This window comes from Octodon degus, unplaced genomic scaffold (genome assembly GCF_000260255.1).
Source record: "Octodon degus isolate 3935 unplaced genomic scaffold, OctDeg1.0 scaffold00085, whole genome shotgun sequence".
Lineage (NCBI taxonomy): Eukaryota > Metazoa > Chordata > Mammalia > Rodentia > Octodontidae > Octodon > Octodon degus.
Genome location: NW_004524661.1, coordinates 5,990,565 through 6,004,664, shown reverse-complemented (window position 1 = coordinate 6,004,664; position 14,100 = coordinate 5,990,565). Strand labels below are relative to the sequence as shown.

General features: G+C 46.4%; 1 protein-coding gene across 3 annotated transcripts in view; it reads left to right on the top strand.

Moving 5' to 3' along the window:
• Positions 1–14,100, top strand: part of Wwc1 (WW and C2 domain containing 1) — a 169,929-nt gene that overhangs the window by 72,371 nt on the left and 83,458 nt on the right. For all 3 annotated transcript variants that reach the window (XM_004637044.2, XM_023721766.1, XM_023721765.1), the window contains exon 2: positions 4,071–4,180. In XM_004637044.2, the coding sequence (XP_004637101.1) occupies positions 4,071–4,180 (110 nt within the window). The remainder of the gene's footprint in view (positions 1–4,070; positions 4,181–14,100) is intronic.

Below are 14,100 nucleotides of genomic sequence, written 5' to 3'. Positions count from 1 at the left end.
GATTTCTTGTTAAGTTGCATAGTTCTTTCCCATAGCAGCTTTCCTCATTCCCATGCAAGGGTGCTGAAAGGCAGCCCTCACCCCCCGCCCTGGGGGCTGTGTCCTTGGGGTACCCGAGTGTCAAGCCCAAAGGCTGTCTTTCTCAGCTCATCTTCTCCTTCAGACTTCTGGGCCTCTTGGCTCACTTTCTTCCCTCTCTGCCTGTTGGGCTCCTGTTTGCATTCTATCTCGGTGAGAGGTGGCACCTTGGCCCTGTCTGTCACATTACTGATGCTGCTTAGCTTGTATTGACCCGAGCTATGAATTCTCACTGTGAAGCTGGATCAGTCAGAGGAATTAATGGTTTTCTAGAGAAAGGATCCATGTTTGGCCTTTCAGTCCTGTACCCTACACTCGGAGGGGCTCAGAGAAGCATTTGTGTTGATCACAGTGAAGCATTTCGATGAGCCGTGCGTTCTGAGTTTATTGAGGATCTTTGTGCCAAGATACAGCTACGGAAGAGACCCAGAGCATGAAGCCCCAGTGCCTGTGCCCATGTCAGACATCCCTGTGGTTCAGCTTCGTCCTTGGCCTCTAGCATAGCTTGCTCCATGTTCCAGATTTTTCTGAGGCTCACTTGGTTTTGTTAATTTTTAGTGGCAGAGCTTTGGTTTTAGAATCTAGTGTGGGGCATCAAGAGGTGTCAACCTTTGGTGTTTATTAACTATGCAATATGGAGCATGTTTTCTCATTTGTAAAGTTGAATAAGAGCACCTACTACTCAGAGAGGAAACATGGTATGCACAATGTACTTTTTAGGCCTAGATTTAACCATTATTAAATATTTTAATTATAATTAAACATAGAACATTTAATTTAAAAAGAAATTAAACTTGTATTTACATCTCTATACTCAGATATTTCAGTATTTTTTCCAGCTTTATTTTTCTCTCTCTGTCTGTCTCTGTTGGTCTCTCTCTGTCTCTGTCTGTGTCTCTGTCTGTGTCTCTTCTCTCGCTCTGTCTCTGTCTGTCTGTGTCTGTGTCTGTCTGTCTCTGTCTCTCTCCGCAAAATACCAGCACTTATAGCCTTTAATCCCAGCACTCACATCAAGGCAGTATGTTCCCTGCAAGTTCAACGCCACCTGGGCTATATAGAGACCTCAAGGCCAGCCTGAGCAACATGGTGATCATAACCAGTCACCCACAAAACACTTCACACTATCACACTGTTCTGCAGCTTGTTTTATTTCACCAGTCTGGTCTCCCTAATCCCATTCTTAACCATACAGGAAGGGGTCCAAGGAATCATTTGTATTGAGGACTTTGAAAGTTTTCATTGTCTTTTCATTAAGTAAATTGAGCATATCTTTCCACATTAGCATTATGTACACCACTACATTTTTTTGTTGCTCCTATTTATTGTTTTATTCACCCAGTCAGCCAATACTTACTGAGCCCAGTTGTGCCCGGACATAGGGTTCTGTTGCTTGGATGCCCTGTTGATTAAAAGCTTTAATCCTTAGGGTAAATTTCAAAAGATGACTATTTTTATGCAGATGCAGGAAAGCTGTTGCACCAGGACATGTGTTCTTGGTTTTCTGGGTTGCCAGCTGTATGTAGTGAGACTCCTGTCGCTGCTGGCAAGTGGAAATTCTTGGGGCCGAGTGCAAGGAGCGGAAGGCACCAGAAGGAGGGGTTTCCCTGAGCACTCCTGTGCCCTGCCAGACTTAGCTTTGTCAGTGACAGCACCTCACCTTGGAGGGGTGAGTCTGTGTAGAGCTGTTCTCAGGAAACCCTTTGAAAGGCTCACTGGACAAAATAATGTTGGGTGGTGTCTGCGACTCTGGTCCCTGGACTTCATTCCCATTAAGGAGGAGGGAACCAACTGCTTAGGGCCCTGAGGGCAGTGGCCTCCGGCTCCTGAAGTCTGGGCAGGTGTACAGTGATGGGGTGGGCAGGCTAGGCTGGTCACTGCTCTGCAGAAGGCGTCTGGATTGTCTAGACTAGGTATACCCGAGCAAAGAGCGTTTTGAGCTTTTGAAAGCACCCCCTGCCCAGCTTCCCACTTCTCCCTCTCGTATGTCAGTCTGGTGGCTGTGATTTTCTGTGATCCTGAGGAGACCTTGGAGGGTGTCGACTTTGGAAAGAACACAGTAGCTTGCGGCAGGGTACACTGGAGACAGACTGCCCTGGTTCAATTCTGGCCTTTGTTACTGACCCTGAGAATACAGTATTATTTATTCTTGGTTAGCTTTAGTCCCCCACTCTGGTCAATAGAGGCAATAACTAATGTTTTTTAAGTGCTTCTTTACACCAGCATCTGTGTTAAATGTTTAACTCACAATTGGAACCTTAATCTACCTAACCACTGGGAGGATTATTATGGTATTAGTCTCATTCTACAGATTTAAAAAAAGCCTCTTGAGAGTTTTAACTAAATTGTCCAACTCATGCAGCGAATACACGATGCCTCATCCCTACGCCCCAGTACTGGGGATTGAATCGAGGACCATTACAGTGAGCTACATTCCTAGGGCTGCTTTACATTTTGAGACAGAGTCTTGCTAGTTGCTACATTTCCCAGGTTAGCCTCAAACTTGTGATCCTTCTGTCTCAGACTCCCAGAATGCTCTGGTTACAGATGTGTGCTTACCATGCCCAGCTGAAGTGATGCCTGTTGAATCCTTATTGTTAGCGCTTGGTCTGTTGCACCTAAACATGTACCACTGGTCGCATCTTCACAGATGTGGTAGTCTTTCACAGAGCGGCAGTGGCTTGCTTGCTTTGGACCTGTGGTGAAGCAGCACAGCATGGTAGGAGCACGTTCACTTTGTGTCCAGAAAGAAAAAGAGAGGAAGAGGAGGGGCCTGGGGTCCTACTCTCCCCCTACACTATCATATGCAGGCCTCTGACTAGGTTCCAATTCTAAAAGGCTCCTCTGTCATCTCCAAATCATGCCAAGCCAGGGCCAGACCTCTAATAATGAGCCTTTGGGGGCTCTTCCCCATCGAACTATGGGAACTATGGTGTGAGTTTGAAGGGAAGGAGATGGTACAAGATAAGAAAGAGGGGAGTTTCCTCTGGCCAAGGAAGCCCTTGATCACAAATCCTAGACCCCTTCTCAGTCATTTCCATTCCTGTCCTATTGTACCTTGATTTACCAATCTGTTAAAAAAAAAAAAAGGCATGAAGCAGAGTCTTCTGGGCTTCCAGAGCTGAAAGAAGAAGGAAGCAGAAGTAGAGCAGGAATGTTAGAATCAATATTCTAGACAAGGCAACAATAGAAGAAAACCAGTGTGACCACTTTAGCGAGGTTCCATATGGCTAGTTTCCTGGCTCTCCACGCTATGGTTAAATGCTGGACAAATGGTTTGTGATATAGCTTTCCAGTATGGAGAAGCGTTTATTGGTTCATTTGGTTGATTTATTTTTCTGTTTGATTTTGCTACTAAGACTTGGTGAGTCCCACCCCATTCATTTTCCTAGGGATCTCAACAGTGGTTTTTACCAAAAGATCAGTTTGTCCAAGACCGTCTGACAGGGAGGGCAGCAGTAGGTGCAAGCATTTGGGAATCAATTCAGTCAGCAAACAAATCCTGGTCCCTGGCCAAACTCACGGGGACAGAGCATCTGCTGTTCTAGATGTTGTAGTCAGCCAGCTTTCCCATGGGCAAGTGGGCATGACAAACACAGTGCAGAGCCAGGCTCCAGTAGGGAGGTGGGTTGGGCCAGTGAATTCCAGGTGGGGTAACCAGAGAGGGTTGGAGCCCAAGTCAAGAAGCCAAGGCTAGGCCTTAGAGCCCAGTACCCACTTAGGGATGTGGCAACAGAGGTCCAGAGAGGGAGGGTGACTCACTCAAATCACTACCGAGTTAGTGACACAAATCAGGATCAGGATGTACACACTCTGCCTTCTCCCCCGGGTGGTCTTACTCCAATGCTGCTGCAGAATGCCTTTACCTTCAGACACGGGGTCAGCAGAGCTGGTGCCAGTGTTACGAAGCTTGAGGACCTGTTGGGCTGGTCTGGAGGAGCAGTGTGTTGCAGGAGCTTGGATTTGTAGGCTGATGAGTCTCCTCTCCATTCCAGGTACACCAAGCCACTCACCTTCGCTGACTGCATTAGCGACGAGTTGCCGCTAGGATGGGAAGAAGCGTATGACCCACAGGTTGGAGATTACTTCATAGACCACAACACCAGTAAGTCTCTTGCGGTCCTCCCTTTCCTGTGCTCCCCTCCATCCTCCACCCTTCCTGTGTCCTCCCCTCCCAAGTCTGGAAGAACCATTGGCGAGGTTCTCGAAGCCAGGCTGTGTTTTGTTTCTCATGAATGTAGAGATGTTACTGCAGATATAGATAGATAATATATTCTCATGTAAAAATAACAGTTTAGAAGGGCGTTCAGTAGAATCTAAAAATCCTCCAATTCAATCCACACCCCAGATTTTACAGAGGCAATATTGCTAATAATTTCTTCTATCATTTCAGAGATTTCCCAGTCATGTGTGTGGTTTTGTGTGTGATCATGTGTGTATATTTTTTTTACACAGATAAATTTAAATATGTTCATGTAGGTTCCCACCCATAAAAAAATCAAGGTCCATTGTCACTGCCAGACCAAATTACAAGAGAGCTATTCAGTCCCCAAGAGCGCATATGCATACTAACCTTGATAGATTACTGTGTGTCCGATCTGTCATACCAGTCGGGCTACTCTCCTACCTGAGACCCCAGCGGTCTGATCAGGCACAGAGATTCCTAGTATCTCTATGGCTGGCACTGTGGTGGGGGGACTAGTCAGGAAAGGGAGAAAGAAGCACATTATCCAAGACAGGTGGAGGAACTCAGGGAGCTGTAGAGAGTCGATCCATGTTTGAATTGTGTATCTGGTGTACCCGCTTAGCCATGTTGGCTCTCCCATTTGTCTGTGTGGTATGGAAGAAAAGGATTCCCTGTCTAGCATCCAGTTTTCTAATTTGGGAGGATTCCCTTATCTTGGGTCAGAGGAAAGTGGAATAAAGTGGGAAGTGGCTGCAGGTCTGAAGGCTGAGATCAGGGCTCCGACTTCTGGCTTCTCAATTGCTGAGCATGCTCTGGGCCCTGGGCATAGGACGGGCACCTGATGGTGCTGGCCAGCTTCGCTCTCCCATCTGCCCTGTGCAGTGCTGCGATGATCACCCTCAGCTTATAAGTGGGATTAGAGGTAGCAGCCGGCTGCTACAGACTCAGAGCTGAAGTAGGGCTGAGCTAGTACTTGAACTGGTGCTGGAGACTGGAGCTATGCTTCCCTACCTACCTCTCCTGCACTTCGCTTACCTGTTCTTGAAAGTCCTTCCGCAGCAGGATTGTGTCTCATTTGTCTGTTGAGTCCCAGGTCAGTACTCGATGAGGCTCATAGTAGGTGTGTGCTCGACCTTTGCTAACTAGAAAAGAGCATACGTGCATGGATACATGAGCAAGGGGATGGCTGAGCAGACCGTGTTGGCACCGAAGGGTAGAGGAGCTTCTAGAGACGGCTAATGGCATTAATTGCATTGTTGGGGGTAGCAGGGGTTTTATTAGCACTCGTGATTGCACGCTGGGTAATGAGAAGTAAATACGCCTAATTGAGTGTGTACGGGGAGTGAGCTGAGTGCCTAAAGCGCTATATGGCTGCTGGGTTAAACGCTGAGGTACAGGCACCCTAATCAGTCCTTTCTTGTTTCTAATTGCTGAGGGCATCCCCCTCATTAAAATCTCATGAGAGGAGTGGGATTTTTAAGGGGCTTCTGGGGGGCTGCTGGGGAAATGGAAGGAAGGAGTAGCAGGCCGTGGAAGAGTTGACTCTCCAAGGGAGATGCCAGGGTGACAGGCTGTGTGTGTGGAAGGTGATTACGCGGGAAGCAACAGGAGGGTTGCTGGTGTCTGTCGTTTCACCAGCTGTCCAGCTTGAAGGTGCAACCCCTGCAGATGGGGCAGTTGATTCAGTGTCACTGTGACCTTTGAGGCCTAAGTATTGGGAGTCATGGATGTGGACCAATCTTCTGTCTGTGTCTTGTTCATATACTGAAATTCTTAAGAATTTTAAACCCAATGTAATCAAATAATAGTTTGTTTATAATTTCACCAACCAGCTTTCATGCATTCAACAAATATTTAGTACATATTCTGAAAGCTTGGAATACACGAGACAGCAAAATGGCAAAGATCCTTACAGGGATTTCCTTTTGGCAAGAAAGATAATGAACTCACTAAGTACATCTTGTCCCATGTTAGGGAATGTTCAGTGCCGCTACAGAAAAGAGGAGAGTGTGGAGCTAAGGGGTGCTGGGAACATGAGGGAACCGTGGTGATGATGGTGATACCTAATTTTTGGAGAAAACCTTCTAGGCACAAGGAGATTTGAGCTAAGATTTGATGGCACTAAAGAAGCATTTCAAGTTGGTACGTCATGTAGGACAAAAGCTCTAAGGTGTGATCACATTTAGCTTGGTCCAGGGTGAGTGTGCATGTGGCACCGGTGTGAGGAAGAGAGGTGGGGGTCACTGGGGAGGTGGGAGTGGGGTGGAGGTCAGCAGGGTCTGCCTTAAGGGCAGAGACTTTGCAGGGACCCAAGCCATTGCAGAGCACTGAGCAGGTGAGGGACCTGATCTGACGTGTGTTGTAGAAGGGTCAATCTGGCTGCTGTGTGGAGAAGTCTTAGGAAAGCAAGGGCTCAAGCAAGAAGAGCTGGATCCAATGGCCCCAAGCTGGGGCTGAGGATGTGCAGGATGGTGCTGGGTATATTCTCAAGATAGAGAGCTAGCAGCATGTCCTGATAGATTGCATTCCAGGTGGGAAAGAATGAAAGGAGATGTTTTGGGCCTGAGCTGCTGGAGGGATGGAATTGACGTCCACAGAATGGAGAAAACTGCCGGAGAAGCGGGTTTAGCAAGGAAAAGCAGGTTTTGCCTGGACACTGTGAGCCTTTGGTACTTGGTGCATGTCTGAGAGATGTTGCTGTTTCACTCAGCAGCCTGGAGTTTGGGAGAGATATGAGCTGAAGATCTATATTTGGGAGATGTTAGCATATGGTATAGATACTATTTAATGATGTGAAATCGGATGAGATCCCCGAGATACACTGTTGGATCCTCAGAAGTTGGGAAGAAGAGGAAAACTAGTTGTGATTCTACAAAAGGAGGAATCGAAGGCTGGCCAAATAGCTCAGCAGATTAAAGCGCCTGCAAGCAGGTGCAGGGGCCTGGGGTTCCATCCCAGGCCTGCCATGCTGGCCCCGCCCCCGGGGCATGCTGAGAAGGCAATTGAGATTGGGCATGGTGGTGCACCCCTATAATCCCAGCTCTTGGGAGGCTGTGAACAGGCAGATCACTACTGAGTCCGATCTAGTAGTGAGACCCTGAACACCCTGTAGACCCTTCCCTAAAATAAAATAAGTGATCGAGAGGTGGGGCAGAAACAGAGGTAAGCCTAGTGAAGCAGCCCTTTGAGGACAGCTATCGATGGTGTCACATCCTGTGTCAGGCCACGTGCAGAAGACCAAGGATGGAGGAGTACATGTAGCATCTGGACTGCTACCAGTGACCCTGGCTTTGCAGGGCAGCTTTTGACAAGGACTAGGGACAAAAATCTGAAAGAAAAGAAAGAGGAAGGATTGGAAGCAAAAAAGTACATAGACCACTGTTTCCCAAACAGCCTGTTTTCCTTGTCGCATCTGTCTCCATTCAGCATGCCCACCGCTGACTATATGCCGTGTGGCTTTAACCGGTGGGTTACAGACTCTGTCGTTTCTCCTCATACTCCCTTGTGACTGTTGGTGGGGTGTTACAGAGTCTTCATATTTACACTTTTTAACACTTCAATGCATTTTTTTGTAGGTTGTAGGACTGCATGTATTTTTGTATGTTGTAGGAATACATCTGAACGTGTGAAGCAATAACATGATCCTGTTGCTAGCCTTTTTTTTTTTTTTTTTTAAATTTTTTTTTTTTTAAACATTTATTTATTGCGTGTGTGTGTGTGTGTGTGTGTGTGTGTGTGTGTGGCCAGCTCAGCCCACCAGGGGGCGCGGCTGGCTGGCATGTGGTGCTGGGGGATCGAACCGCGGTCCCTGGGCTTTTCCAAGCTTGTTCCAAATAGGTGCTTTAGACCACTGAGCCATCTCTCCAGCCCCTGTTGCTAGCCTTTTAGGATTTCCTCTAGTTGTTTATGATTATGACTAGAGAAAGGCTCTTTGTATGTACTTGTTCGAACTTCTTTGGGATGATTTTCTTTTCTTTTTAGTTTTATGTATTTAGAACAGGGTCTACAGAGTCTCACTACACAGATCAGACTCGTAGTGGTCCTCTTGTTTTTCAGCCCCCCAAGTGCCGGGATTATAGGTGCGCACCACTACGCCCAATCTTAGTCACTGTCCTAGTGTGCCCCCAGGGGTGGGGCAGGCACGGCACAGCAGGGATCGAGCCCCAGTCCCTGTGTCTGCCTAAGCAGGCACTTTAATCTGCTGAGCTATCTGGCCAGCCCTTGGGATGGTTTTCCATAGATGCATTTCTAAGGACAGTGAGTCTTCTCTGTCCATAGGTTCTAAAACTTTGGACTGGAAATTAAAAAAAAAAAAAAATTCTGTACTGGACATGTACATGCTTTCTTTCCTCGTTATTTGTTCTTAATATAATGACTATTTGCGTAGCATTTACATTTGCTAGGTATTATAAGTAGTCTGGAAATTATTGGAAATGTAAGGGAAAATGTCCATAGGTTACACTGTATATAATCCCCAACACATACGCACACGCATGCGCACTTTTTTTCTTTTTAAACAGTGCTGGGTATGGAATGCAGAGCTTCACACATACTCCACCCTAGTGCTAGTCCCTGTGATATAAGGGATTTGGGCACTCCCGTAGCTGGTATCCTCAGGAGCCCTGGAACTCCCCCTGACTGTGAGGATTATTAAAGGGCTTATAAAATTGGAGGGCTTGGGGCACCTATTCCTAGGTTAATGAGTATTCCCAAAGTTGGTGTCAGTATTCCCCGCTAAGTGTGAGGATACTGGTTTCCTCTTACCTTCATCACAATGACTATTTTCACTTGTTTTGATTTTGGATGCCTTTGTCACATGCTTTGCCTGTGACTTCATTGCTTTCCATCTGCATTCCTTTGCATGGTAACAAATGTTGAATAGTCTCCAAGTGTCTGGTTGTTTTAAACCTACTGTTGTTGCAGCTCTTGGAAAGTATGGTACTGTCAGCCTTGTGGGTGTGCTCCCACCGTATGAGGGACGCAGGTGTGAGGCATGCAGAGGAAGGCGGAGTGTGGCCTGGTGGGTAGAGCTCTTGAGGGTGGGGCGCTGTGTGCTGAAGGAAGCGAGTGTGGAGTATGCGTAGGGTCAGGTGGGAGCCTGGCATGGAGACCCTGGAGAAGTGGCCCACCGTCCGCCAGTGTGATGGGGCGAAATTGGCTCAGTGTTGGCAGTGGCTGTCTTTCGAGGGTGGCAGAAGGGCAAGGGGAAATGATGTTTTAGGAAGTAAAATTTGTAATATGCTCAGTTATTAAGTTGTATCCATGTACAACTTTAACAGATAAGAATGAAAAGTCACCAGTCCGGGTTACCTCCAAGAGCCTGCCCGGGTGTAAGTTTATCTATTTTGGGGCCAGCCAAATAGCTCAGTGGATTAAAGTGCCTGCAAGCAGGCACAGGAGTCAGGGATTTCATCCCCAGGTCTGCTGTGCTGGCCCTGCCCCTGGGGCACGCTGAGAAGGCAGTTGAGACTGGTCATCATGGCACGTGCCTGAAATCCCAGCTCTTGGGAGACTGTAAACAGGCAGATCACTACGAGTCCAGTCTAGTCGTGAGACCCTGAACACCCTGTAGGCCCTTCCCTAAAATGGGGGGGGGGGATCTATTTTGGTGAGATGAACTTGAGAAAAATACTAGCAGCAAAGAGCTGGACTGTGACTAGCTGAGGAATGACAGTGTTTAACACAAGTTTTTTGAGCCAGTGAGCGAGCTTTTAAAAAGTCCACTGCCCCTAAAATATAGTTTTTTCAGCAGTGACTGACACAACTGGTATCCACATGAAAAAAGGAAACACCTCCAAGATGGACTGTAGATATAAATGTAAATGCTAAAATATGTAGAAGGAAACACAAGGGAAAAATCTATAAGATTTTATTTATTTATTTATTTATTTATTTATTTATTTTTAACTTTGTAACATTTTAGGGTAAGTGAAGGGCTTTTTAGAAGGGCCCAAAAGATACATAAGACAAAAATTGATAAATCGAGCTTGACCAAATTACAAGCCCTAGTTTTTAAAGACTGCTTTCAAGAAACTGAAAAAGGAAGCCAATGATAAGGAGAAGATATTTGCAATACAGTATCTGACAAAGGACTCGTATTAGGAACATAAAAAGAACCCTTGTAAGTTAATAGTGAAAAGCCCTACAGCCTAGTAAAAATGCGGGCCAAAGATTAAAAGACACTTCATGAAGAAAGAGAGAAAGATGTCTAATAGAAACATGAGAATACTCTTTACAGCGCTGGGTATCAAGGAAATGCAAATTAAAGCTACCATTATATACCCTACCACAGGGACTAAAATTTTTTTTTAAATTGACAAGGCTCTTAGGGAGGTAAGAATTAGAATTCTTCTACATTCTCACTGATGGTGAAATATAAAATGATAACAACCATTTTGGAAGAGAATTTGTTAGTGTCTTACACATTTCCATAATATTTACCATATAAACCAGCAGCTTCACCTGTAGGTATTTTTCCCCAAGAAAAATGAGACTGTCTGCAGAAAGACTTAAACATGTGAACATGTTCACAGTGATCCAAAATGAAAACAATATAAACGTTTATGAAACAACAAAACGCTGTCCATTCATGCCATGGAATATTATTCAGTAAAGAAACAACATGAGTAAAGTTGTCAGAATGCCTTAATTAGAGGGTTGGCCAAGCAGGTCACCTCACTACCCACTTTATTTTATTTTATTTTGTGGCCTGTGCTTGTTTTTATAGTCACGAACTCCGTTCTCTCCACACTGATGGTCACAACCCAGGGTGGAAGAACCCAGTCAAACTTCTCCGTAAGGTCAACATTGAACTGAACCTTTGGATTTGATTTAATTCTTACCCAGCTTGGTTTACAACCAGAATTATCGGAAGAACTGAGGTGCGCTCTTGGTGTTTGCACAGACAAGCAAACCCAGTGCCCACAAACCGAAATACTTTTGTTTCTGTTTTTTAACCAGGTTGTGCATTGGGATTACCCCAGAGAGTTCCTCTGAATTGTTCTGCAGAATGAAGTGGGTTTGTGTCGGCTTCATTAGGCACAGCCTTAAGCACAGGAAAGTCACGCAGGGTGTACAGTTGGACAAGATGTGCACGTCGTAAATCACCACTTCAGATACTTGTAGAATATGCCCCGTGGCCCGGGGCTCTATGTGCTGCTTCCCGGCCATTGCCTTCTACTTATCCCTTGCCTCCCGGTCTTGACTTTGTATGTGTCATCATACCTCAGATGTTCTTTGAATCTTGGTTTTCTCACTGACCATAAGGTTTTGGAGACTCATTCATGAATTAGAATAATTCGACAACTCATTTGAGACTCATCAGCATGAGGAGGATTTTTTTGGGGGGTGAGGGGGGGCTACTTCGGGCTGCCTTAAGGACAGGTCTGGTGCAGCTTCTGGAGTTGGGAATCGAACCGTGGTCCTACGAGCCTGACTGCCTTTGCCCAGGCGGCACTTTAAATAACTGAGCTATCTGGCAAGGCCCCGAGACTCATTCAACATGAATATAGCTCTTCAAAAGAATATGCACACGCAGGCCATAGTGCTGTGTGCCTTTAAACCCAGCATTTGGGAGGCTGAGGCAGGAGGGTCACTACTTGTTTAAAGCCAGCCTGGGCTATGTAGTGATGCACATACAGGGGTGACATTAATAGCATTTGGAGATGTTAGCAAGTTGCAAGCCAGTATATATAACACAGTCCATGTTGAATTAAATATAACTGTATATTTCTTATTTATGCATGTAAGATGACTTTGTAATACATAAACCGATTTTTATGTATTGAAATGGTGATATCTTTTAGCGTGTGAGACTCCTAATAACAGTTACTTCTGGGGAGCAGGGTGGGAGGGAGGGAAACTCCCTTTTTATTTCATAAATTTGTAATGGTAGAAATGTGGATACTTTTTAATATTTTAATGAAAATTTCATATGTATATTTAAAAATAATATGCCTAAATATGTGTATGTCCACGTATGTGTACATATGTGAGCAAATATATATATGTTTCTTTTCATGGTACTGAGGATTGAACTCGGGACCGTACGTTTGCTAGGCAAGTTGTTGCCACCGGCAAGCTGCTGGGCAAGTTGCTGCTCTCTCTGTACTGTTTAGACGTCTACAATTCGTAGGCGTCACTGTTTGGCGCTGGCGCATAGCTCAGCGTTGTGTTGCTTGTCTAGCATGCACAGTCCCCTGGGTTTGATCCCCAGCACCCCATACACATTGCTTTCTCTTTTCTGCAAACTTTAAAATCCATCTCTAAGCTGGTTACAGTGATGCACACCCGCAAGCTCCACGCTGTAGGAGAGGCTGAGGCAGGAGGAGGGCACGTTTGAGCGTGAGCTACTTAGGGACAGCACCTTGTCTCAAAACAAAAAGAGGCTGACGATGAAGCTCAGTGCGAAAGCCCTGCCTTCATTCCCCAGGACGGGGGTGGGGTTGGGCAGGCGCTTCCTCCAGTCTTGCCAGGACAGGCTGCGCTTATTTTCTGCAGTCTGTGCCAGCTGGAGGGGCAGGACTGGTGTATCCCCGAAGGGACACATGTGTCTGCATTCCTGGGGGATCCCACACCTGCTGCGGGGATATGGGGTCCCGCAACATCTGCCAGCAGCAGGCCTTACGTGGTCCATGTTCCTCCTTTTTGGGCTTGTAACTGTTCCTCTTCCTTGTTGAAGGGGCTTAAAATTCGCGAAGCTAGGGGCGGGGGAGTTGGCTTAGTGGAATAAGTGCTTCCCTGGCCAGTGCAAGGGCCTGAGTTCAATCCCCAGTTCCTCCAAAAAACAAACAAACAAACAAAAAAAAAAAAAAACGAAAAACAAAAAACCCTCGGGAAGCAATTCTGTGGTCCCTGTTGGCAATGTATAGACCTCTTCCTTCTTTTTTTCTCTCAGAAGGAGGAGAAAGATCTTCAACAATTACCATTCACAGATTGTTCAGAATTTGGCCCTGTAAAGCTCTGAACTCCAGTAATTTACAGTTTCCTGGAGCACGGGTGCAGGGCTGGGAGTGCCCCCGGCAGGTACAGGAGTAGGTAGAGAGGATAAGCGGCATCAGAAGGATGGGAGCCCGGCCTCTGCGCTTGGCCTTTCTCTCTTTCGTGCGAGACACTCATGGACTTGTGTAGGAGGATGAGACCTGAAGAAGGCACAGACTCGAATGTTCCCGAAGTCCAGGCGCACGGCGTGGATGAGTGGAGCAGATCCGGCTTTGCTGGACCTGGCACACTGTGCTCGAAAGGTAGCCGGGTCTGACTGATCAAGAGAGGCGGTAAAACAGGATTTTAGTGACAATGGCTCTCTATTTTTATGTACTAGTAACCCATTCAAAATTAATAAAATGCTGGGAGCCAAGCAAAACAATCTTTCTGCAGACTGGAAAGAGGAAACAGCTGTGACTACAATTTCCAAGCAGTGGACAGCTCGCGAGCACTGACTTTTGGATGTTGCGTTGTCCTCTCGTGTTTGCTCGTCTGCATTTTTAAAGGTCTCTTTCCCCCTCCAGGCTAATCATGTATGTTTATTGTACACATAATTTTTAAAAGTAGCCAGGCATGGTGGTGCACATCTGTAATCTCAGGAATAGAAAGGCAAGGCAAGAGGATCGCCGTGAGTTTGAGGCTAACCTGGGCTCGGTAGTGAATTCAGTGCCAGCCTGAACCACATAGTAAGACCCGATCTCAAAAAGCAAAACAAGGGGCTGGAGAGATGGCTCAGTGGTCTAAAGCACCTACTTGAAACAAGCTTGGCAAAGCACAGGGACCGCGGTTCGATCCCCAGCACCACATGCCAGCCAGACCCGCCCCCTGGTGGGCTGAGCTGGCCACACACACACACA